This window comes from Peromyscus californicus, unplaced genomic scaffold, assembly GCF_007827085.1.
Source record: "Peromyscus californicus insignis strain IS unplaced genomic scaffold, ASM782708v3 Scaffold_4__1_contigs__length_199733344, whole genome shotgun sequence".
Lineage (NCBI taxonomy): Eukaryota > Metazoa > Chordata > Mammalia > Rodentia > Cricetidae > Peromyscus > Peromyscus californicus.
The window spans coordinates 190694836-190722653 of record NW_026294562.1 but is presented as its reverse complement, the minus strand read 5'-3'; the positions used below and the strand labels follow the sequence as shown (position 1 = coordinate 190722653).

Below are 27818 nucleotides of genomic sequence, written 5' to 3'. Positions count from 1 at the left end.
AGAGACTAGATATCAAAAACCAAATAATCCAATTTTAAAATGTGGTAGAGATCTAAACCCAGAATTCACTAAAGAGGAAACTCGAATTGGTGAGAAACACTTGAAGACATGTTCTTTTGCCTTGTCTTACTGTGTATTGTTTTGCCACACATGGGGTTTTTCTTTTGGTAACTTGCTCTTTTTGGTAGGGTAATGGAGGCATAGTGGATATTGGAGATAGGGTAGGTAGAGGGGAATTGAGTGTGAAAACACCATACTGTGTTAAGTTTCACCATTCAAGTGCTGTCAAAGTCACACATTCATTCAGACATCAAAAGAACACAGTTTATTTCAAATCTTAATGTATATTAGACAAAGAATAGAACATCTACAGGAATAATGTCCAATAGCCAGGTCTTACAGAATAAGTGTTTTATTGGAAGTTTACAGGAGAATATGTACAGAAAAGTAGTATACATGATGATTCTAGGCACTGTCATTTAAGAAAGAGTAAGAGTCAAAAGCTAATGAATACATCTTGCATTGTATCCTAAAACGTGGTAATGTACCAGCACTAAAGTTGTCAGTTTCAGTTTAGAATATGTCAGTTCAGAAAGATGTTTTCCCCTTTAACTTTTGAAGAGAATTTCTTTCTGGTCTTAACAAAATTATGTAGCACTTAGGGAAAAAGATGCATCCCAGAAGGCCAACACTGGAGGCCAGGATGGAGAAGACCTCCACAGCCACCATGACCTTGCCCTTGGTGCTGTGGTAGACAGGAAGAAAAGTGACCCAGACACTGCAGAACAACAGCATGCTGAAAGTCAGCAACTTGGCTTCATTGAATGTGTCAGGGAGATTCCTGGCCAAGAAAGCCAAAATGAAGCTCCCAAATGCAAGGGAACCATGATAACCCAAGACACAGTAGAATGCAGTAACTGAGCCCTTGTCACACACAATGATGATGTGGCCATGCTCAGAGTGTGCATCAATGTGAATAGATGGAGGAGAAACTCCCAGCCAGATTGCACAGAGAATAATTTGGATTAGGGTGCAGATGGCAATGATATAGTTGTGTGCCCCTAAAGTCAGGTAGAATCTCATCGTTCTTCTGGGGGCTGTAACTTTGAAAGCCAGAACAACAGTAACTGTTTTGGCCAACACAGTGGAAACAGCCACAGTGAATACAACTCCAAATGTGGTTTGCTGCAGGATGCATGTAGTTGCATTGGGATGGCCAATAAAGAGCAAGGGACACAGGAAACAAAAGAGGAGTGAGATGAGCAAGGTGTAGCTGAGACTGCGGTTATTAGCCTTCACAATAGGAGTGTCATGATACCTTACAAAGATCCCAAGAACTGCAGCTGTGAATGCAGTGAAGCACAAGGCCATTGAGGTCAGAGCCATCCCCAAGGGGTCTTCATAGGTCAGAAAGACTACAGATTTGTGAATGCACTGGTTCTGTTCTACATTGGCATACTGCTCCTCTGGACACTTCACACACTGATCCACATCTGATGGAGAAAGGAAAGTATGATTAGTGCAGATTAGCATATTTAGAGACCAGACATTTCAATTAAGTGTGTTGCAGAAGCAGTCCAATGTCCACATTCTTCCTGCAAATGTAGGTTAAAGGCACTGCTGCATGGCAATGCTTCAATTTCACAATATTCATTCATTATATTTATGTGTAAGGAAACCAAACCATCATCATGTTGTGTATTTAACTGTGTGTTAATGATTCCATTTGTCATCTTAAGGAAAGCATAAATATTTTAGCACCATTGTGGATGCTATGATAAAGTGACTTAAAGTATTTAAGTGACAGAAGCTGAAATCATTAACCATTGTTTTGCACAGTGTATATTTTAATGTCTCAGAAGCACAGATACATTGCCTGCTGGTTTTTTTCTTTCTGTTTTATGAATTCTGTCCACATTATAGATGGAGACTGTGTCTTCTACTGGGACAAGACCTGTGATATATTTTCTAGTGTGAATTTGTCAGCCTAAACACATTGACATAGAAGCAACACTAAAGAGAATCAGTAGGAAATCTCAGAGTCAGCAAGAGATACCCTAGGATTAAATTCTCAACATATTCATCTCAGAGGTAAATGGTAAGTGAATAAGAGATAAAGACAGGAGATAAAGGATGAAGGAGAAGGGAAAGGAATATGGGAGATGGGGAACAGGTTTTTGACTGGAATACAAAGAACTGCCTCTGGATAGAGAGGAGACAGATATGCCCTTTAGGAAAATGGCAGTTCATAAAGGTAAAAGGGGTAGCTCATCTTGGGATGAAGTGTTTAATTGGATAGTCAAGTCTATTAGAACAGCCACAGGGGGTGTTGCTATCCTGACTTCAATACTTTGATAGATGGACTTTGATAGTCAGCCCCAGGAGGACGTAATGGCCAAATAAGGGAACAGACCTTGGTGGCTAACTTTAAGTATGTAATTGCCAGCCCATAGGTAGTGTCTTATGTCTTTAATCCTAGCACAAGGGAAGCAGAGGAAGGCAGAATTCTGTGAGTTCAAGGTCAAGCTAGTACCAGGATAGCCAGGGCTACACAAAAAACCAAAAAAAAAAGGAAATGTCTTAGGTAGTATTTCTGTTGCTGTGAATAGAAACCATCGCCTTGGCAACTCTCATAAAGAAAAACATTTAATTGGATGTCTTATAATTCAGAGGTTTAGTTTGTTATCATCATGGTCGGTTGTGCCTTCATCTGGCAGGAAGGACCCTGTAGTCCTGAGGCTTGTTCATAAGAAACAGTAACCCTATCACTTAAGGTAGAAACCTCTGTATATTTTTAGAATTAAAAATCCTACATCCAGATTCCTACACTGTTGGGAAGAACACAAGCACCTTGCTCCTCCCTGAATTTCCATCTTTGTGAGACCGAGACTGTGAGTGTCCTCCAGTATGAAGGAGATACTGATATAACACCATGAGCAACTCCACACAAGGACACTCAAGCAAGAGTGATAACACAGACTGTTTGTTTGGAGGAATAGGACCCCAGTCATAAGCTGTAATCTCTAACCTTGCAAGATAAGGAAACTTGATTACAGTTGCTCTGAATCAGAGGATTATTGAAGAGTCATGATGTGCTTCTAGATCTTAAGTCTTTTTATGTAGAATAATGCATTTAAAAACATATGTAATTAGTTAATTTGCTTACGGGACTGAAAGTTGGCTAAGTTGTGAAGAGAATGTACTGCTCTTACAGAAGTCCTGAGTTCAGTCCCCAGCACCCATGTCAGGTGTCTCACAGCTGGCTGTAACTAACTTCAGAGACATTGGATGCCTCTCACATGCACCTGCAATTATGCACACATAACCACTCATCTCACATACATACACATAATGAAAGAAATAATAAAATATTGTTTGCTTAAGTTTTGTTGTATTTATCATTGTAAATACACATTAATCCTTTATGTTTTTACATTTAAAACAATTTCACTAGACTTTATTTAATCACTTCAGTAAATATTATTTGTGTGAGTGCAGGGAGGTCAGAAGAAAACATCTAGGAGTTGGTTACCTCTTCCTACTACAAGGAATTTAATTGCTGTGTAATATTAGTGGCCATAAGTGTCCTTTAGAGACTTTATTTCACATTGCACATGATGACAGGCAATCGAAGAGAAAAATAATCCATCTGCCATTTGCATGGAGCTAACTCTAAACAAACAATCATTTGATTAAAAAGAGCCATGTAGACGACAACACTATTCAGAAAATTGTGGCAAGTTGCTTTCATATAAAATAATTTTAATCTTGTATTTGTGGCATTATTAAATGGGTGATGCATAGACAAATTTTGAACACAGGACACTGTATCTTCTTCATCAAGTGACATCTCTTATTCACACTTTCCTAGACTTCAAATCACATTGATCCTTTGAAAAGGGATCTCTGGATATTGCTTGAAGTTTTCTGTCTCATGCTAAACAGTTTCGGATAATTTTACAAATAATTATTCCTGTCTCCATTAATCTTACAGAGGACTTTCATTTGGTTCCTAGCACCCACATAACAGAGTTCAGTGGCTCTGATGCTCTGATCTGTTCTCCACTGACTCCTGCACGTACATGGTGTCTTAAACTTATGTTCAAATTTAAGAAATAAATATTATTAAAGACTCATAATTGGAATTTAATCAACCTGTAATTTTAGAGGAGATAATCACACTAGAAACTACTTTTGTAGAATTCCCTCATAGTGTAGTTTGATTATCAAAACTGTTTATTTGAAAAAATGACACATGAAATGAATTTCCAATGAGTCAAAGCTGTATGCCAAGGCAAAGGGTATTACTTGAAAATATGCTGTTATTGATCACATTCCTATAAAAATGAACATAGGCAAGTGATGTATTTGATTTGTGGATTGGACTTTTAAACGCTTTAATCATCTCCATGTATGTGGGTTAGAGAGGATGAACATTGGGAAGAATTTATCTAGCAGAAACACTCACTTGTCTCATTAGAAACTTCATTTTCTGGGCAGGGGCTGCAATCAAAACAGCAGACTGTCATTCCCTCCTGCCAGAATTTTCTGAATCCAGGACCACAATCAGCACTGCACACAGAGGAAGGCATCTGCGGAAAATTAGACACATGCTGTTATCAGTAGTTTTACCTATTTCTTCCATATATATATATTAGGTGAACATGGTGAAATAAGATTATTTTATATACAGCAAATGAGTGAACATATTTTATTTACACAATAAGCTTATTTTATATACATCAAATGAGTGACCACATTTCACTTAGTATACTGTATAATGTCATTTATATGAATGTGTGGAAACATTAATATAAAGTTGAGTAGCTTCACCTTGCTAGAAATTCAGGAAGAAGAATAGGTTGTTTGTTGTGGGCAAACATTATGGTGCTTACAAACTTTTTTCTAGTTAATTTTTGTCAACTTACTACAAAGTACATTAAAAAGTTAGTGGGAACCTGACCTAAAAGAATCCTCTTCATTGAACTAGCCTGTCAACCTACCTGTGATACATTTTTATTAATTGGCACTTGATTTAGGAGTGCTCAGCCCACTGTGGGCATTTTCCCTAGGCAGGGCATATGGGAAATGAGGCAGAGCAAGCAAGTAAGTAGAGATTTTCCCCCTAAGTGTCTATGCTTTAGTTGCAGAATCCAGAATCCTCCCTTGTCCTCCCTTGATTGTAATCCATGAGCCTAATCAACCACTCCTCTTCACTTTGTTTTTAGGCACTGTTTAATCCCAACAACAGCATTGCAACCTAGAACTAGTGGACATATGAAACAGGGGAAGTAACTCCTCGTATCTCAGATACCATACATGAACTCTAATAAAATAGCACTGCAAAGCATGAAAGAGAGAGTATAAGAAAAATTAGGTAAATGGCAGAGCCTCGTACATTTGTAGTGATTACATGCTGAATTGACAAGAATTGTCGCTCACTGAAATTGTCACCACTGAAAGGTGGAGCGTTTCCTGAGGTGAAAATGCTGTACAAAAGCTTTAAGTACTGGGGGAACCTGAATAAAAGTTAGCTTACTTAATCTTAATTAAAGGATTTCTTAAAGTTTAAAATAAAAAGTCACTTTTTTTTCATCAAAAACCTCCTTAGAGCAATCTGAATGCTGCTTCAGAAAGCTGCTGTTTGTTGTGTCTTCACTTTGCATCCTTTCTTCAGTACTGAGTTCTGTGTTGAAACTGCAGTGTCTCCTAAGCACAGGGTCTTTCATATTCTCCACAATATGGATTACTACAAATCTTCCTTTTCTTTGGCAGTTTTCTTGAAAGGGGCTCTCACAATGTTGTTGGGAGACCTCACCTCCTGATATACACTAGGCTGACATAGTTACCACAGAGATCTGTGTTTCCTTCCTCCTGAATATTGGAATTAAAATATATGCTATCAGCAGGCACATTTCTTCCATTCTTTTTTGTTTATAGTGTTTACAATTTCTTGTTGTTCTTGGTAAGATACTAAGGACTATTTTGAAGAAGAGTGGAAAATATGTATATTGTTGTCCCATTTCTGACCATGTATTTTTAGGCAGGGTCTCTATTTGCAAACCTAGCTTGCTTGGACTTACTATCAAGGCCAGACTGGACATAAACAGACAAGGATTTGCTTCTCTCTGCCTCTCAAGAGTTTGGATTAAAGATATGAACCACCACATGTATCTGGCCTCACTGATGATTTTAATGGAAATGCTTTGAGCTTCTCCTCATACAGTACAATGATGACAACAGGATTGTCATAGGAAATCTTTTTAAATGTGACTGGTCTGTACAATAATTATTAATGAATAAGAAAGAAAACTTATCCAGTCAAGATATGTTCAGACTACTGTTTCAGGTTTTTGTTTGTTTTAAATCTTAACTCTGAATGGATCTTGAACATTGCTAAGAGCTCTTTTTGCCCATATTTGGATGATCATGTATTTCTATCCTTGAGTCTATTTATGTGCCACATTTACTTCACTGATATGCATATGTTGAACCCCCCTTGTATCCCTGGAATGAAGTCAACTTTGCCACAAGGATAGATATTTTTGTTGTGTTGTTGAGTTATATTACTCAGTATTTAGTTGAGAATTTTTTCTACCATATAAATCAATGTGTTTAGTCTCTAGTTTTCTTTATTATGTTCCATTTCTTCAACATTCTTTCCCTACATATTTACAGAAGGGATTTCTGCATGTTTGTAAGTGAGGTTAGATTCTGGAAGCAAAAATGACTGTTGGTTTTACAAACCAATGTTGATGTTTGTGTTTTTGATTAGAAAATTAGAAGATTAATATTTAAATGTTATTGAGAATTATTTGCTAATTATGGCCAATTATTGTTACTGCATTATTTGATATTATTCTAACAGCTGTTTTTCTGGCTGGTGTTCTAGTGCTGTCTTTATATTACTTGATCATTTGAATATATCCTACTTTTCCTTGTGTAGAAGTTCTTCTAGTGTTTCCATAACACTGTAAGAATAATTATGAATTCCTATAATTTATGTTCACTGTTGAGCATTTTTCTATCTCTGTACTACTTAGGGTTCTCAGGAGTAAAAGAACTTAGAAAATGAATCTGTCTTTATCTCTCTCTCTCTCTCTCTCTCTCTCTCTCTTTCTCTCACTCTCTCTCTCTATATTTATGTATATGTATATATATATATGAATTTATATACTTTGAATGTCTTATAGACTATGGTTTAGCTATTCCAACAATTGTTGTAAACAAATGAACAGACCAAGAATCCAGAAACTTCTTAGTCTAGAGGCTAAAGGTTTCTGCTGATCTTCAGTATACACTAGAATCACAAATAAATAGTTTTTATGCCAGTGAAAGAACAGAATTGCTAGAATGGTGACAGCAAGTAGATAAACAGCAAAAGCTTACTTTTCAATGTCCTTGTATTAACTTCCAACAGAGGGTGTAGCCCTAGATAAATATTAGCTTTCCAAAATCAAATAATCTGGATTAATGTTGTAGCTACTCAAATTAAGCCCCAAATAAAAGATATGTTTTTTCCCATCTTAAAAGATCTCAATTTGGAGTCTGTTCTCCTACATGATGACCCTAGCCTCTAGGCTTTAGGCCCAGGAATACAACCTGTACCCCTATACCCCCACCCATTGCAAGCCAAGTTGCAGGCCAGCAGGCGGGACTCCTGCAGGCAGGGCTTACTACCACCCCCTCATCAGACACTGTAAACTATAAGCCCCACTCCACTGCCAAAACCCACCCATGCCCCAAGACCACAACTGCTCCCTCAAACAGACTACACCAGCTCCAATTGGACCAAGAGCTCCAACTGGACCAAGAATGCTGATTAGACCAAGTGTGGCTCCCTGACACACAGAAACCATTGGCACTGATTGGAGCAAAAGATGGGTAGATGCCAGTGTAAGAACACATTCAACACCATAAAGACCAATGTGGCACCACCATTTGGTTCTACATCAACAAGACCAGAACATCCCAAAATAGAAGAAATAGAAGAAAATGACCTTAAAAATGATTTTAAAATGACAGTATCTTTTAAAGAGGAAATGAAAAATTCTCTTTAGGAATTGAAGCAAAGAGAAACAAAAATTGGAAGAAATCAATAAATCCCCTAAAGAAAGGCAAGAAAACCAAGAAAAAGCAATAAAACTGGCAAAAGAATCAGTGCAAGAATTGAAAACTAAAATAGAGTCCAAAAAGAAGATGTAAACGGAGGGAATGCTGGAAAGTAAAATCTGAGCATCTGTACAGGAACTATAGATGCAAGCATAACCAAAAGAATGCAAGAAATGGAAGAGAGACTCTCTCACTGAAGATATGATAGAGGAAATAGATTCAGCAGTCAAAGAAGACATTAAAGCCAACAAAGTCATAACACAAAACCTTCAGGAAATCTGGGACACCTTGAAAAGACCAAACCTAACAATAATGGGGATACAAGAAGGAGAAGAATAGCAGCTCAAAGACAGAGAATATATTCTACAAAATCATAGAAGAAAACTTTCTCATGATAAAATCAGATTTAAACAATACCTATCCACAAATCCAGCCCTACAGAAAGCACTAGAAGAAAAATCCAACCTAAGGAATTTAGAAACATCCAGGAACGCACAGGAAATAGATAATCCCACACCAACAAATCCCCAAAAAGGGAAACACACAACACTACCACCAAAAAATAACAGGAATTAACAACCAATGGGCATTAATATCCTTTAATATCAATGGACTCAATTTGCCTATAAAAAGACACAGACTGACAGAATGGATACGAAAACAGGATCCATCCTTCTGCTGCATACAAGAAATACATCACAACTTCAAAGACAGGTACTATATCAGAGTAAAAGCCTGGGAAAAGCCTTTCCATTCAAACAAATTTAAGAAGCTAGATGGTGAAGTTATTATAATATCTAAAAAAATAGATTTCGCCGGGCGGTGGTGGCGCACGCCTTTAATCCCAGCACTCGGGAGGCAGAGCCAGGCGGATCTCTGTGAGTTCGAGGCCAGCCTGGGCTACCAAGTGAGTCCCAGGAAAGGCGCAAAGCTACACAGAGAAACCCTGTCTCGAAAAACCAAAAAAAAAAAATAGATTTCAAACTAAAATTAATTAAAGGAGGCTAAGAACGACATTACATATTCATCACAGGAAAAATTTATCAATATGAGGTCTCAATTCTGAACATTTTTGCCTCAAATACAAGGGCACCCACAGATGTAAAAGAAGCATTGCTAAAGCTTAAATCACACATAAAACACAACATGCTAATAGTGAGAAATTTCAACACTGCACTATTTCCAGTGGACAGGTCTGCCAGACAGAAACTTAGTGGAGAAATAATGGAACTAAAAGATGTTATGACTCAAATGGATTTAATAAACATCTACAGAACATTCAAACCAAACACAAGAGAATATACCTTCTTCTCAGCACCCCATGGAACCTTCTCTAAGTATGTGACAACAAACTTGATCACAAAGCGAATCTCAGCAGTTACAAAAATAAATAGAATAATCTCCTCTATTTTGTCAAACCACCATGTCTTAAAGTTAGAATTCAATAGAAACACAAATTACAGAAAGCCTACAAACTAATGCAAACTGAATAATGCTCAACCGAATCACCACTGCATCAAGGAAAAAATAAGGAAAGAAATTAAAGACTCCCTAGATTACAACAGAAATAAATGTACTACATACCAAACTTATGGGACACTAGGAAAGCAGTACTATGAAAAAATTCATAGATCTAAATGCCTACATAAAGAAGTTGGAGATATCTCATACTAGCGACTTAGCAGCATACCTGAAAGCTAGAGAAGAAAAAGAAGCAAACTCACCCAGGAGGAACAGATGCCAGGAAATAATCAAATTGAGGTCTGAAATCAATAAAATAGAAATAAAGAGAACAGTACAAAGAATCAAGGAAACAGAGAGTTGGTTCATTTAGAAAATCAACAAGATAGAAAAAAAAACCCTTATCCAAACTGACTAAATGCAGAGAGAGAATATCCAAATTAACAATATCATAAATGAAAAGGAGACATAACATCTGAGAATGAGGAAATCCAGGGAATCATCAAGTCATACTTCAAAAACCTGTACTCCACAAAATTGGAAAATCTAAAACAAATGGAAAATTTTCTAGATAAGTGTCATATACCAAAATTAAATCAAGACCAGTTAAACAATTTAAATAGACCTATTACCCATAAGTAAAAGCCCATGGCCAAATGGTTTCAGTGCAGAATTCTACCAAAATTTCAAAGATACAGTAATACAATGCTCCTCAAATTTTTCAACACAATAGAAACAGAAAGAACATTGCCAAATTATTTCTATGAGGCTACAGTTACCCTGATAGCCAAGCCACACAAAGATGCAAAAGAAAGAGAATTATAGAATAATCTCCCTCATGAACATTGATGAAAAAAATACTCAATTAAATACTGGCAAACCAAATCCAACAACATAATCAATAAATCATCTACCATGACGAAGTAAGCTTCATACCAGAGATACAGGGATGGTTCAACATATGAAAATCTATCAATGTAATCCATCATATAAACAAACTGAAAGAAAAAAACCCTACATGATCATCACAATAGATGCTGAAAAAGCATTTGACAAAATCTAACATCCTTTCATTATAAAGTTCTTGGAGAAATCAGGAATACAAGAAATATACGTAAACATAATAAAGGCAATTTACAGGAAGCTGGTAGCAAACATAAAATTAATGGACAGAAATTCAAGGTGATACCTCTTAATTCAGGAACAAGACAATACTGCACACTCTCCCCATATCTATTCAATATAGTACTCAAAGTCCTAGCTAGAGCAATAAGACAACAAAAGGATATGAAAAGCATACAAATTGGACAAGAAGAAGTCAAACTTTATTTGGAAATGATAGGATAGTCTACATATGTGACCCTCAAAATTCTACCAGGGAGCTTCTGCAACTGAGAAGTACCATCAGGAATGTGGCTGGATAAAACTTTAATTTAAAAAATCAATAGCTCTCCTATAAACAAATGATAAACAGGCTGAGAAAGGAATCAGAAAAACATTACCCTTTCCAATAGCCACAAATAATATAAAATACCCTAGGGTAACTCTAACCAAACAAATGAAAGACCTGTATGAGAAGAACTTTAAGTCCTTGAAGAAGGAAATTGAAGAAGATATCAGAAAATAAAAAAGATCTCCCATGCTCTTGGACAGGTATAATCAACATAACAAAATTGGAAATCTTTACAAAATAAATTTACATATTCAATCCCCACCAAAATCCCAACACAACTCTTCACAGACCTCAACAGAACATTACTTAACTTCATATGGACAAAGAGAAAACCTAACATAGCCCAAACAATCCTGTACAATACAGCAAATTCTGGAGGCATTATCATCCCTGACTTCAAGCTCTACTATAAACTATTGTAATAAAATAAGCTTGATATTGACATAAAAACAAACATGTGGACAAATGGAATCAAAGTGAAGATACTGACATTATTCCACACACCTATGCACACCTAATTTTTTTTTTACAAAGAAACAAAAATTGTTCAAGGGAAAAAAGAAAGCATCTTCAACAAATGGTGCTGGCATAACTGTGTGTCAACATGTAGAAGACTGCAAACAAATCCGTATTTATCACTATGCACAAAACTCAAATCAATATGTATCAAAAACCTCAACTGGATCAGGCCCTCTGGATAAGTGAGACAGTTGATTAGATTGAACTGTTTGGGAGGCCCCCAGGCAGTGGGACTGGGACCTGTCCTTAGTGTATGAACTGGCTGTTTGGAACCTGGGGCCTATGCGGGAACACTTTGCTCAGCCTGGGTGAAGGGAGGAGGGGACTGGACCTCCCTGGACTGAATCTACCAGGCTGAGCTGAATCCCCAGGGGAGTGCCTGCCCTGGAGGAGATAGAAATGGGGGGTAGGCTGGGGGGAAGGGCAGGGGGGCAGGAGGAGGGAGGACAGAAAAATCCGCGGCTGATGTGTAAAATTAAATTAAATTATAAAATAAAAAAACTCAAATAAATCCAGCTACACTGAACCTGAAAGAGGGGAAATTAGGAAGTAGCCTAGATTGCACTGACACAGGAAACCACTTCTTAAATATAACACCAGTAGCACAGACACAGAGAGCAACAGTTAATAAATGTTACCTCCTGAAACTGAGAACCTTCTATAAGGAAAGGACATGATGATGGGAGTGCTAATTTGAACAGCCACTCCAAAAATCAGTATGGGGACTTCTCAGAAAACTGGAAATCAATCTACATCAAGACCTAGCTACACCACTCTTGGACATATACCCAATGGATACTCAATCATACCACAAGGAAACTTGCTCAACTATGTTCATAGCAGCATTATTCATAATAGCCAGAACCTGGAAACAATCTATGCACCTCGACTGAAAAATGGGTAAAGGAAATGTGGTACATATACACAATGAAGTACTACTCAGTAGAGAAAAAAAATGACATCATGAAATTTGTAGATAAATAGATGGAACTAGAAAATATCCTGAGTGAGGTAACACAGACTCAGAAACACAAACATGGTAAGTGGATACTAGATGAAAAGCAGAGGATAATCTGACTACAACCCACATCTCCACAGAAGCTAAGACACAAGGCAGACCCAAAGAGGGACATAAGAATCACCTTGGGAAGGGGAAACAGAGATCTCCAGGAGTGAACTGGAGATATGGAGGGGCAATTGAGGGGTGGATATGGAGGATGAGAACATGACAGAATAGGGTGGTCTAGCTGGGGGAGTGATGGAGTAGGAGAGCAATGAAGGAGATATCTTGATAGAGGGAGACATTATAGGGTAAGAGAGAAACCTGGTGCTAGAGAAATTCCCAGGAATCCACAAGGATATCCCAAGATTAGATGACTAGCAATAGTGCTTAGGGTTCCTAAACTGGATTACCCTGGTAATCAGATTGGTGAATACCCTGTCACCACACAGCCTTCAGCCAGTAACTGATAGAAGCAGATGCAGAGATACACAACCAAGCACCAGGTCGAGCTCTGGGAGTTCAGTTGAAGAGAGGGAAGAGGGATTATATGGTCAAGGAGGGTCAAGATTATGCTGGGGAAATCTACAGAGCCAGCTCAACCAAGCACATAGAAACACACAAACTTTAGACCAACAACTATGGAACCTGCATCGGGCCAGACGAGACCCTCTGCATAAGGGAGACAGTTGTGTAGCTGGATCTGTTTGAGGGATCCCTGGCAAAGTGATTAGGATATATCTTTGGCTTTTTGGATTCAATTACCTATGGTTGGACACGTTGTTCACACTTGTGGCCAGGGTTAGGGGCTTGGTTCTACCTCTACTGAATGTACCAGGCTTTGTTGTCCCACCATGGGAGAACTTACTTTTTTACAGGAGGGGATGAAGGGTGGCTCAGGGTGGTTAGGCAAGGATCGAGGGTGCAGGAGCAGGGATGAGAGGGGGATCTGTGTACGTAAAATGGTATGTAAAATGAATAAAATTTTGTTTTAAATAAAAAAATTAAGAGATGATCTTAATTAATGGCATTTCTTCCTTTTCATTCTTTCCTTCTTTCTGCCCATTTCTTTATTTTTTGTATTGTTTTTAGAGACAAGGATTCTCTTTGTAGCCCTGGTTATTCTTGAACTCAATCTGTAATAAAAAATAATGATTTGCATATGTGTAATTTTCTCATTTACAATTAGCTTCAGTTTTTCACCACTGGTGTCAGGGGTTCAGCAGAAAAAAGGAAAATCATTGTGTAGTACACAGAGTGGTACCAAGAGAATTTCACTTTACTGGAAATAATATTAAACAGTGCTAACAAGCATTTTTATAATTATATTAAAAGACAGAAACATGTTGTAGTATGATAAATATTCAATGTGTTCATGTCTGTTATCTTCAAAGAATTAATAAAACATCATATCAAAAAGTGAAAAAGAGAGTCATACTAAAGGAGGCTAAAGAATGGTCCCTAATGTGGCAATCTATTTCATTTCACTAAGTTACAAGGAAGCACAAATAGAAATGCTGTGTAATGGAAATCAGAAGATTTAGGTCAGACTCACCTCTGTACTTCCTGTGGCCCACTCTATAATGTCTTCATATAAATGGAGCTGTTGACCATGTGGAAAATATGGGCTAAACTGTCCAATCTTCACCTTAAGTCCAAGACCATTTGGTAAATTCCAAATCTGGAAAATGTCATACTCTGCCTGCAGTTTTTCTCTCTGTTTTGTTATCACTTTGTCCCCAACAGTATAGGTGAAGTGGGTCTTCCTAAGAATGGAGTGCAGCTGAAAGACAGTCAAAATTCTTTAGTGTGTATGTCCTTGCTTGAAGTCAGAAAATGTATTCTGATTTCATCATAAATACAACTTTATTGAAGGTGCACAGTTGAGAAATCACAATGAAAGCAAGTGGATTAATAAAATTATCATAATGTCCCTAGAATTGCAGTTCTCTCAGTGGAAACTACTAAATACAAATGCATACATACATGAACACACCAAACATAAATATTAAATATATAGACATACACACACACTCTCATACAGATACAGAGATACATATATAATACAGCCACATACTGTTTTCTCCCACATACATATGCAAGCCAAGACACACATGTGAACACAAAGACACACAAAATCACACTCATGCACCCAAACAGACACACAGAAAAAGAAACCCACAAAAAACATACACAGGCTCACACACACACTCACAAATTCATCGATATATACAGATACAAATGCACAGGGAGACATTGATGCAGACAAATTTATGCTGAAATCCAAAGACAGACAGCCACACATACAAATACACACAGATACACTGAAACAGAGATATACATGTGCACAATCGAATCCAAAAATACACACAAATAACACACATGGGCACATGTAGACACATGTGCTGACAAATACACACAGGAAGAGTCATACAGAAACACACACCTACTGGAAAAACATTGATGTAAGAAAAATTAACGTTAAGTTCTACAAACAGACAGATATGCAGATAGACAGAAACACATTTATTCACATCAACACAGATATACACCTAGATACACAGAAACAAACACAAATACATCATAAATAATAATAGCCATCCATCCACACATATAGATACACATATATGTAATGAACAGAATCCTACCATTATTTTCTGTGTATTTTCCAATGCCTAGATTTGGGGCAGAATCAGCTAATGACACTGTAGAAAAGTATCCCCTACACTGATTACCACTTATTTGACAACTAATGAACAAAAGCTTATCTTCTCATCAGAGAGAGGATTAATGAGGAAGGACTCCTATGTTTCTAGTATTAGAACAGGGGTGATGATATTCAGGTCCTCTGTAAGAAAATCACTGATTTACCTTGATAAATTCTGTGTCCTACTCTACTGCCTTTGCAATTGAGATTTATACCAAGCACTAGATTTACTTTCTCAGGAGCAAAAATGTTCAGAAAGCTTTACACTTGGCAAAATATTTCCTAATCAACTAGAATGTGGCATCAGAGAGACTATTAAAGACTCTGACATTGATGACACCAAATATCATCCAATAGAAGAAACACTACCTTCAAGCAATTATATTGATGTTCTTTCACTTTATCCATTGTCTGAAGAAGCTTCTCCTGGAAGAAATGGGCCACAATATGCACAGCATCATATATAGCATAATTGCCATCATTAAATGCCATGTCAAAAGTCTGTCCCATTAGCCATTCTAACGAGGCATTGGATGAGCAATTCTTCAGTGTTTTACAATTAGAAGCTGAGACTTCACAGTTAAAGTTCATCCACTCCAGACTTGCCAGGTATTCATTTGTGGTGAGAGGGCTCAATGTCTGGAGGAAATTTTTAAAACCAGAAATCTCAGCATGATGGTGTGCAAAAGTTAGAGTCTTTTGAGATGAGTCAAGTGTAAAGTCTCTCATACTTGAAGTGACATCCCACTCTGAGGTGGTGACCCATATTTTCTGTATACCTAGAGATTCCCACATTCTAAAGCTCAAAGCTAGAGTACTGTCTGTATCACCATAAATGATAACAACATTTGAGGATGATGTCATGATTTGCTTATAATATGTTTCAGCTCTTGACACATATAAATGCATGTTGACTGGAATCATGTTCACAAAGGCAAAGCAGATTATATTTTCTTCCATCTCTCTTCTCAAATATGAGAGAAACTGGATACCATGATCATTGTCTGAGATGGTCAGCCCAATCCAGTTCCAGCTGAAGTGAATCATGAGAGAGATCATGGCCATGGCTAGAGATGTGTCCTTGGGGGCCATCTGATACAAATAAGGAAATTGTTCATGATCACTCAGGATAGGATGGAAGGGTCCAAAGGTAAATTGAACAACCTGGGACACAGGGAAAACCATGAGGTACCATGCATTAAAATAAGTTGTTAAATACACTTTTCTGCAAAGAGATCTTAAATACCCCCTTACCTGTTACTTATTCCCTTATCTATACTTCAAAAACGGAAATATGAAAGGCCCATAAATCTCTGAATAGTACCCTTGAGCTATGTAGTTTTACATAAGTGTTAGGTCAGTTTGTCCCTCACACTCTTCTCTGCATCTTGGAATGGCACCAATAGAGACAGGATTTATTGCAAAACTACCACACAAAATCTCACCTGCTGAGAATTGTAGAGGTCCATTGCTTTTCCAACTACTAAAGATTCTGCCAAGTTTGGTCCTGAAAGCACCACTGAACATATGGTCAGATTAACACAGTTATAATTAGGTGCATTATAATGATCTTTTGCAGAAGATTGAATGATATCGTATGCTTTTGACATGAACTTGCAATCATCTGCTAGAAATCCAAATGCTAAAGATGTATTTGGTAAAATATCAGGGTTCCTGTTGACTTGGTCCACTGAAAAAGCTAAGGCCAGTGCAAACTGATTGTTGTCATTTCCTCCTCTGTAAAAGGTTACGGTGATTAATAGAGACAGAGATTTAAAGATAATCATGTGTAATCAATACAAGGACTATCTTGTACTGGATGGTATTCCCAAGCACCCCCAAAGACTGAAACAAAACTTCTATGTTGGGATTTTGAGATGACATAAGAAGATGGAAGCTTACAAAAACATTTAAAAGTTCATGAGAATACAGGCCTATAATTAAGATGAGCCATAAGTATCTTCTACAGAGAGCCTTGTATATCTCTGGTTTTTGAGTTCTTTCTCAAAAGGTAAAGACAAGGCCCAAGGTATTGACCAAACAGTAAACCTGATTGTGATTTCATTTTTAAATTATTGAGAAATATAAAAAATACACATGGTGTGTGAATCATTGAGTTTATAGTATTTTCTTATGAAATTAACTGAATAGGGTAAGGCAATCTTGAATGTCAGATTATGCACAATAGTCAGGATAACATTTGGCTCTGTTACTTCCAATTCTTTATAATCAGTGGGCAATATAGTTAACATATGCCATCCTGACAATCTTTACCTTTCTTCTTTCTGGTCTATGTTTTGTGGCCATAAAATCTTTTTTAAGATTTGTTTTTAAATAAATTCAAATACCAGAGACAGATTTGGTAATAATGTATGTCTGTATTCATTTATGGGAATGGATAATATTAATGCTCAGTTAATCCATAAGAAGGGAATGGATTCCAGCTGTGGACTAAATGGACCTCAAATGTACAGGGATACACTTCCTTTAGGTCATGAGTGCAGAGATTAAGGGCATGTACTACCTCTTTAGTATTGTTCACTTATTTTATGTTTGCACTGCCATGTCATATATTCACACTGGGTTTATCTAACCAACACAATTTTTTCTTGTAGAAAACATTGTTTGAAGACCTTCTCAGTTACACTAACACAAGAATAGCATCCTATTAAAATTTGTATGTGCCACTACTACATGTTTGTAAAATAGAAGATTCTAAAATGTAAAATGTATGAAAAAGTTTATGAAGTTTCATGTAAAAAATGAGTGACAGGTCAGTTGCAAGAGAATGATACCAGCTTGTGTTTATGTCTATGGGAAGAATAATAACTCCACTTTCTTCCTAGTCATTTCATACCATCTAACCAATAAAGATGAAATATACACAAAATTAAAATATAGATAGTCTTGAAACTTGTAAAATAAGCAGATATAATGAATAAGATTACTTAAAGAAAAACAAAAGTGGTGAATGTGATGTAAGTGTCAAGAGAATAGACAGATTAGACATATATAGAGAGAAGACACAGCTTCTTAAATAACGGTAAATGTGAGCTAGTGGGCAACACCTCTCTCCCTACCATCAACTGTAGCCAATTATCACATGCTACAGCTGTCTCTCAGGCAAGTGACTATGGAAGGAAGCAGTCACCACTATTAAGGACAGCCACAGTTCTCAAAGAATGCAAACATATCATTTACAGTCCATACAATCCTTCTTTACTCTAAAGAAAGAGTGAATAAATGGACTTTGAAATTAAAGGCCAGTGCTATGCAAATGAAGTATGGAGAAACGGGAACACATATGAAGTTCAAAATGGATAGGTTTCCTACTTTCCTTCTTGGTGCATCTTTAGAATGCACAGTGTGACTACATGCAGATCATCTGAGAGAGTAACTGAAGAGCTATGTGAAAATTTTCTGTAGCTAGTGTGCCAAAAATATCATTTGCCCTAGCAATGTGTTAAAAACTACCCATTGATGGCATATCCATCAGCTGACTCTACTGTATGGCCATTTATTTTCCCAGTTAGGGTGGCATTCACTGAATTAGAATGAGGTTCCTTTTGATGAGACATCACCAGATAGTGTGATATGGAACTGTGAAGAGGCAGACTCTATGAGATGCAACAATGTATGGAGTCCTTTCTTTACTCAGCTTCCAGGCTTGGAAGTTAGAGGGTAACTGGGAGAAAAACAAAACACTCTCTGGACAAATTAAAAGTAGAAAAATGGCATTGACTTTCTAAAAGAATTTGGAGATGTTTGTTGATGTGCAGGTTGGGAGAACGAGGCAGAAGTTTCAAGGCATTTCTCTGATCCTCAACCTCTGACCCCTCATGAAATATTCATGACGGCATCTATGTAAAAAGTATAAGGCACTTACCTTTCTTTGAATGGTTGTATGAACTCTGTTATCTCCACTGGCCCATGAACTGTGTCAAGTACAAAGGCACATGACTGAAATATTCCATCTTTGTCTTCACTCTGCTTTGTTGTCCAAAAGCAACTGGGATGAATGGAACTTGACACATGAAGTGAAATGTTCAGGAGCAAGAAGAGTAAAATCAAAGTGAACATTTTTTTTTCTGCTATAACCCTGAGACTTTTGGATTGTGACATGCCATGCTTATCAGAACATCAAATGGGCACCCAGACATCTCTACTTACTTTTATTTCTGTAACCAAATAAGAGGCTACTTATGTATCATGATTCATTTTCTTTATTTGTGCATTTGTTTCTCACCTATTGAGAATACTTTGAAACTCTCTTCCCTGGGGCTCTTCACCTGCTGTCCATAGTCCATGATGTACAATTTGAATGATAAATATATAGGATGATAGTTCAGCTAGTTTCATGACATCATTCATCTTTTTGGAAAGTAGAGCCCCAGGGAAAATGACATTTTGGGAAAGTTTAGTCCAATGACTGTCTCAGCTTTTTGTTAGTGTTATCAGCTTTAGAAATGATGCCAGTGTATTTTGTTAGATTATCCACAGTGAGACATGCATTATTGGTTCAGGGGAACTCATAAATTGATAATTCATGGTTCCACACTGGCATTGTATCACAAAGTCCATGTCATGGAAAAGCAGCTTCATGTTTAGAGTAATTAAGTTAAACACAGCATTCAGAGTGGAGCCTACTCTACACCAGTATCAGTTACAGAATATCTAACCAAAACCTGTGATTCCATTGTCTTGAAAACCAATAATCAGTGCAAATCATTTAACTTTCTGGATCCTGCTGTTCTAAAACTATCCAGATCATCAAAGAACCATAGTTCATTTACAAATTACATGTTGATTTTTTAAAATATTCAAAGAGCTCAGAAAGAACATCTGATGTATGCCTCATTTCATATACTACATAAGACCTATCATTCCTCCTCCCAACCAATCATTATTCATGAGAAGATAAGTTGAATATTTCATTTCTAAACTAAGGTACTCATCCATAATTCTCAGTCCTCACATGTGTTGACCCATTTTTTCTTATTTATCTGTGGTTTCCAATGTTGTTTTTGCTTGTTTTATAATACATTAGTGGCTACAAAGAAGTCTTATTGAGTATTTTAGAAACAAATCGAACCTGGGAAGTAACCCTGTGTTTTATGTATAAATTCTTCTCATACAATTTTTCTGCTCATTTACTTCACTTGCATTCTGGGACCTGCACTGCCACTGTCATAATGTTCTGCTGAGTATGGAATAAAGAGCCTCTCTCAATGGATATGGACTGCAGAGAATGTAGGACAAATGTAGGGCAAGTCTTTTTTGTGGGTGGTGATATGTCCTATTTAGTATTTGAGATGCAGCAAACAGGACTACTGTTATCTTCTCAATATTTTTGTACATTTAATAATAAACATATAAAAAGTTCATGACCCATTGTTTTGTGATGAACTAGGAACAAACTTCCTAGTCCCTTAAACAAATTAACCAATTACAAATTTGTCCATAAAAACATTCTTCTAAATAAAAACACTTTAAATCTTGGAAGCACATCATGCCTCTCTGCAATTATGTAAAGATTTAGAGCAATTACAATATGGTTTCCTCCAATTACCATGGTAATGATAATATCTTATGGGTACTATTGCTCTATACAAAATTCTGTTTTACCACTTGTTCTTAAAGGCTCTTGTGTTATCTTTCTCATGTTGTTTATCAATATTTACTTCAGCTGTGAGCACATTAACAGGGTCTGGATCTCAATAAGTTGAAAGTTAGGGCAGGAGGAAGGTGCTCTATGCTCCCAAAGGTGATGAAATGAAGATGTACAGATTTTTTATTACTAAGTATGTATAGAGTTTTCTTTCAGTGGTAAGGTTACTGCTTCTTATGAAAAGGACTTGCAAGTTACTGTCCCTAATACCAGAGAAGGACACAACTAATGCTGTATTTATTTATTGTTTTATTCTTTGTAGTTCTCAAATATTGATATTATATTCAAAAAATTTATCTCACTTTCATCCTCCTGCTTAAACCCATATAAACCCAATCACACTCAAATTCATGAATTCCTTTTGTACTTTTATATGTATATACAGCTGTAAACATATACAGATACATATGCCTTACTTATTCCATTTAGAGTTGTTTCTATTTCAATGTATTTGGGCTAGCAAATTTGAATTAGAAAATATATCATACATCTGGTCCCAGTTAAGAAAAAGTATATATGTCATAGAGACAGCTTTCCTAAAAGAGACAAAGACCTCAGGAGACACTGAATGCATGAGATCTCTGATTTTAAAATGCACTCAGCAAAACTATGGTTTATGAATATGTCTTCTTTGAATTCACCAGTATAAATCATTTCATCATAACCTCCAAAATATACTACAAAATCTGTTGTTTCCTGAAAACACGACCAATGATCTATCTCATCAATAACCTTAAATAGACAGAAAATGATTCTTTGGTTTTGTTCCACATAGAGATAATGAGCATTATGAAAAGGAAGCATTGCTATGCAGCAGTATTATTCAATTACATCCTCAACAACAAAATGCAGATATTGCAATGCTTCTTCAACACACTTAATTGAAATGTCCTGAAAATATCAATGCTGAATCTACACTAACCACACTTTTTTTCTTCATGAGTTGTGGATCTGTATGTGAAGTGTCCACAGGACCAGTATGTCAGCACAGAGCAGAACCAATGAAATCATAAAGCTGTGATCATGATGAACTATGAAGACCACCTGGGGATGGCTCTTGCCTGAATGGACTTGTGGTTTCTATGCATTTACATCTCTGGTTCTTGGAGTCTTTGTCAAGCACCATGACACTCCCAATGTGAAGGTCAACAACCAGAAACTCAGTTACATCTTGCTTATCTCACTCATCTTTTGTTTCCTGTGCCCCTTGCTCTTCATTAACCATCCTAATCCAGCTACTGTACCATGCAGAAATTTGGAGTTGTGTTCACTGTGGCTGTTTCCACTGTGTTGGCCAAAACAGTGACTGTGCTGATGGCTTTAATAATCACAGTCTCTGGACAAAGAATAAGGTATGTTCTGGTTTCAGGGGCACCTAACTACATTATTGCCATATGTACTCTGATCCAAGCTATTTTCTGTGCAGTCTGGTGAAGAGCTTATCCTCCCTCTGTTGATAACAATACACCTCTGAGTATGGCTACATTATCATTGTGTGCATGAAGTGCTCAGTCACTGGCTTCTACTGTGTCCTTGGATACATGGCCTGCCAGGCACTGGGGAGATTCACTGTGGTTTTCTTGTCCAGGAAGCTGCCTAACACATTCAATGAAGCCAAGTTCTTGACATTAAGCATGCTGTTGTTCTGCAGTATCTGGGTCAGTTTTCTCCCTGTGTTCCATAGTACCAAGGGCGATGTCATTGTGGCTTTGGAGATTTTCTCCTTCTTGGCTTCCACCGAAGGCCTGCTTGGATGCATCTTTATCCCCAAGTGCTGCACAATTTTGTTAAAAATAGACAGACATTGTCTTCAAAAGATCAGAGAGAAATCATCTTCCTGAACTCGTATTTAATGAATTCTCACTCCATATATGTAGTTGGTTCATAGCCAAAAAATATTAGATTACATTGCAAGTCCTTTCTCTTATAAAATGACTCTCACTATTTTCTCTATTGATATTGCCTAGCAATATTATGTCTAGTATTGTTTCCTACATTGTCTCTTGTAACCTACTCAGTCATAAATTTCAAAAGACCTAGCCATTGGGCAATAGTGCAGAGTGGAATACTCTTCTCTGCTCTAAAATGCAGAAGTGTTCATAGTAAATTCAAACTTCTTATTTTAATATCTGAGTGAATGCTTGACTTTGATGCAGTTGATGGGTGAGAGAAAAAGACAGGATATTTGTAAAAGAGTGAACATTTTGTCAATGAGAGTAAAGCAATATACCTCCTTTCAAGAGGATAGGAGGAGAATTCTGATGCATCCTAGGAGTTAGAACAGAAGAACTTAGAAGAGAGTGGTATGTTTTGATAAACAGGTAGAAAGAACATTACAGAAGCTAAATTGATGTCTCTGTGGTTAATATCACATATTTATTTCACAGAGGTCCTCATATGTATCCCCAACAAAATGCTATTCACAACCACTTGTATCAATAACTTGAAATGATCAGATGGCTTCTTTGGGGCTTCAGGATTACCTGAACTCACATGTGGGCATAACCACACACACACAAACACAAAACTCAAGTTACCTAATAGTTTCTAAATATAGAAAAATATTGCAAAGACTCTGCATTGAGATTCCACTTTTCAATAGGTTCTTAAGATCTCAGCATTAGAAATAATCTACAGAGGAAGCATGAGATTTTAGAAGTAATGACCAGGGCTCTCTTCATGCATGACATAAGAAACTTCAAATTTAAGTGTACCATAAAAGACACAATTATGGAACTGATATGGGAAGAACAACTTGGCAAATTGATCTCTTGTAGTATTTAGATGACTCTGACCATCAAAAGTCTCTGAATTTCTCAAATTTCTATTTAAGGAAATCACGAGTCTTAATACAAATATTTTATAATAGGAAGTACCAAAGACTACAAAAGATTTATTTTTGTAGTGTCAATATCCCTGGTCACAGTTTCTAATGGTTAGTTTTCTAGTCTAAAAAATATTTTACTTTCATTTCCTGTATAAAGTTGTTTTCTAATAAGCATGCATTAACTACAGAGACAAGAATACAGCTTTGAATCATAAGAACTGGCTTTATGATTATTATTAGCTGTCAATTGGGTTGTTGTTGATGAAATTCTAAATTTTAAATTTCTTATTAAATAAAAAAACAGAGCCAGAATTTGGGGTTAAAACCAGAGAGAGATCAGAGGAATGGGACAAGCCACCAACAAAACTCACCTCACCAACTTTGTAGCTTCCAAAGAGAGCTTCTTCTGTCTACTCATGCCTATATACCTTTCTGTTCTGTTCTCTCATTGGCTCTCTCAGTACAGCTACATCACTTCCTCTTTCTGCCCAGCTCTGTCAGTTCCTGTCTGTCTTTACAGCGATCCAGACCTCTATGGTTGTTCTGGGATTGAAGGAATGTGTCACCATGCTTGGCTCTCTTCTCTAGAGTGGCCTTGAACTCACAGGCATCCAGACAGATCCCTGCCTCCCAAGTGATAAGATTAAAGGTATGTGCTACCATTGCCTGATTTCTGTGTTTACTTACAATGGCTGGCTTTTCCCTCTGATCTCCAGGCAAGATTTATTTATTAAAACACAAAAAAAAATCACCATGCATCAGCACAAAATATCACCATATTTCCCCTTTTTTGTCTCATAAAAAATGAAAAAGTTATAACTAAGAAAAACTATATACAATAAGTACAATAACTATATACATATATACAAGCAATAAATACATCAACAATGTCTAGTCCATTTGCATCTGTCAGAGAAAATATTCCATTATCTATCTTAACTTGGTGACTCCAAATGTACCTAATTCACTCTATATCCTATCTCATATTACTAATAGAAAACTATCTTATTATGACTTTCAAAACTGTACATTTTACAAGTTCTTATTGAGTTTATTTTCTGAAATTTCTTAATAAGGAAAACTGAAACTGCAACTTTATAATCTTCCACTCCCTCAGAGACCTGAGAAGGAAATAATATTACCTAGTAAAACAGGAAGTGCAAACAAGTGACTTCCAAAACATGAGAGTTTAATAAATTGCTTTAATATACAAGGTCATAAATTGCATAATCATCTCAACATGTGAAGAAAACACTTCTCGAAATCTTCAGTACCACTAAAATACTCAGCATAGAAGAAAAATATTAGGACAGCATGAAAGAACATATGACAAATGTATGTCAAGAATTAAAAAACAAAATAGAAAAACTGAGAGTCTTTCCTATGAAAGAACAAAGGATTAAAATACACATTCCCCTGGAATAAGAGCAGGCCTCTTTGTATTCTTTTAGAGTAACAAGTCAGAAAAGAAAGTGAGTCAAATTTTCTCTATGTGCTAATGATTTTGTACACGTACACGAGGCCTTAAATGTTCACTGTGAAAATTCTTCCATCTGATGATTACTCTCTGGAAAGTAGCAGATTGCAAAATCACTACACAAAATTAATTGCTCTTGCATATAACAGAAAGAATAACACTGAGGAATGTATCAAGGAAGCAACTCCATTGCAGTAACCTCTAAAACATGAAATTCCTGGGAATAAACATTACCAAGGATGTTAAGCATCTTCATGGTGAATGTCTTATAACACCAAGGAAAGAAACCGACAGACACTGAAAGATGGAATCTATCTCACATGCTCCTGGATTGATAATTAATATTGTGCAAATAATACTTGCCTATATAATGAACAATACACTGATACTCTGCACAATGTTCATCGAAATTCCATCATAATATAAAGAAAAAAATGGGACTATGAAAAAATATCCTAAAATTCAAATAGAAAAACAGACTCTGGATGGACCAAGCAATGCACAACAAAAAGAACAAAGCTGGAGGTATCATCATATTTATATTCCATTACACTCTATTGATATCGTCACAGAGGATCACCATACTGACACTACTCTATACAAATATTTCAATGGGGTAGAAAAGCGTAATTAGATTGCACAGCTATAGCTAGCTTAGCATTGAAATAGGCTTAAAAAATACCAATGGAAAAGACAAAACAGCTTAACCAATACTTTTGGCATCCTGGGAATAAAGGATTAGTATATCTAGAATCTAAAAGAATGTAAAATCTGAACAAGTTAGCTCAATTTTGAAAAGGTACAGAACTAAGAGTTCTCAGAAGATGAAACACATATGGCTGACGAATACTTAAGAATGTTCAACATTTTTAGCCACATGAAAATGCAAATTAAAACTACTTTGAAGATCAAATGGGGAGAGGACTGGCAGGAAGGAAGAGTGAGGAAATGTGTAGAAAGATGTAAAATTAAAGGCCATTTGAGGAGTATTGTATAAACCTAATACAGTAGAAGCTTTCTAAATTATGTACATGCCTAAAGGAGATCTAAATAAATTCACTAAATAATAAGGGAGACAGAGACCCAACTGGCCATTTCATCACAAATGAAGTTGGGTCACATCTAATTAAATTGTTGCCTAAAGGGATCCCATGGGAGTCACCAGGCAACCCAGGCTGTGACCAGGATTATAGGGTGTTCTCCAAAGACTGATAGCAAGGACCAATTAGTAAGACCTTCACAGCTTCACCTTCACAACATATTAAACATGCAGAAGTTGATCTGGTGCCTTAATTGAGATTTCGCCCAGTATTCTAGTGTCTTTGATACTGAAATGTACTCGGGCCATTAACAAATGAGAATTGTAAATGCCAACACATCCAAAACCCCTTTGATTTATAGTGATATCCTGCCTGCAAGATAGCTAGGGAAATGGTGGTGGCGCACACCTTTAATCCCAGCACTTGGGAGGCAGAGCCTGGTGGATCTTTGTGAGTTCGAGGCCAGCCTGGTCTACAGACAAGATCCAGGAAAGGCGCAAAGCTACACAGAGAAACCCTGTCTCAAAAAACAAACAAACAAAAAAAACAAATTTGTAAGAGTAAGCAACCAATATCTGATTTGACTGCATAAATACTCAACTTGGGTGAAAAAGAATCAGAGACTAGATATCCCAGTTACCTGCAGTAAAAACAAATGCTACAGTTCTTTAAAAAGCAATAAAATATCTTGTAATTGCATTGTGTTATACTCTTAGATCAAGGTCTTGTTCAATCATCATCAGATAATCTTGATTCTGCAACAGACAGGAAAAATACAGAAATCAACAGCCAGATATTCTAGTGAGAAAAAGAAAACTAAATTTAAAAGGGCTGTTTCCTTCACATATATCCTTACAAGGCACAGAGAATAGCATGAATGCATATATAGAAAGAGTACAAAATCCAGAGGGCATTCAGAACACCAAAGAAAAAAGACCTTCTAAATAAGCAGCATTGATATGCAAAAGAAATAACAGGACCTGAGGGTATAGGAACAGTACTTACATGGATGTTTTCCCATTTGTGGTCCAAGACCTGAAAGTAGAATGAACACAAGCCTCCTCCTTAATTCAGAAGCAATCTCGAGTTGATAACCACCAGCTAATGGGAATTTACTTTCCTCCAAAGGAGTCTCAATAGGGAATTAAACTACTTTTAATTGTAGACTGGATGCCCAGAAATAGATGAAAACAGAAAACTCAGTCAATCTCATTTTTGGAAGTCCTCATCTCATAATATTGTGTCAGAGGTCCCCTCATTTCCCCCACTTTTTATTTAGCAGATATATATACACACACACATATACACACACACGCGCACACACACACACACACACACACACACATATATATATATATATATGTATATATATACACACATGTATACATATATATAATATTTTAGGATATACATAATGTATTTAAAAATATATATACACGTATATATGTATGCAAACACATACACACACACATATATGTATGATTTTTACAGAAATCCTCAATATGCAAACACATGGCTCAGATTCCCATGCTTTCTCTTGGGCTTTTTTCCTTC

General features: G+C 36.6%; 1 protein-coding gene across 1 annotated transcript; it reads right to left on the bottom strand.

The window, feature by feature from the left end:
- Window positions 1–588: 588 nt before the first annotated feature.
- On the bottom strand, window positions 589–19332 carry LOC128095031 (vomeronasal type-2 receptor 116-like). The gene is made up of 6 exons (XM_052713694.1): window positions 19139–19332; window positions 16698–16989; window positions 15622–16416; window positions 14101–14328; window positions 4469–4592; window positions 589–1493 (listed from the first exon to the last, which is right to left on the bottom strand). Exons 1-6 carry the CDS (start codon window positions 19330–19332, stop codon window positions 589–591), a joined length of 2538 nt encoding a protein of 845 aa, XP_052569654.1.
- Between the last annotated feature and the right edge of the window lie 8486 nt (window positions 19333–27818).

Excerpts from the sequence above, each read along its gene's own strand:
- LOC128095031 (XM_052713694.1), bottom strand. The coding sequence starts at position 19,332 with ATGTTCACTTTGATTTTACTCTTCTTGCTCCTGAACATTTCACTTCAT. Across the intron at positions 14,329-15,621 it reads ATCAATATAATTGCTTGAAG|CTGCACTCCATTCTTAGGAA; the intron begins GTAGTGTTTCTT and ends ACTGTCTTTCAG. Across the intron at positions 4,593-14,100 it reads GGGCCACAGGAAGTACAGAG|ATGCCTTCCTCTGTGTGCAG; the intron begins GTGAGTCTGACC and ends AATTTTCCGCAG.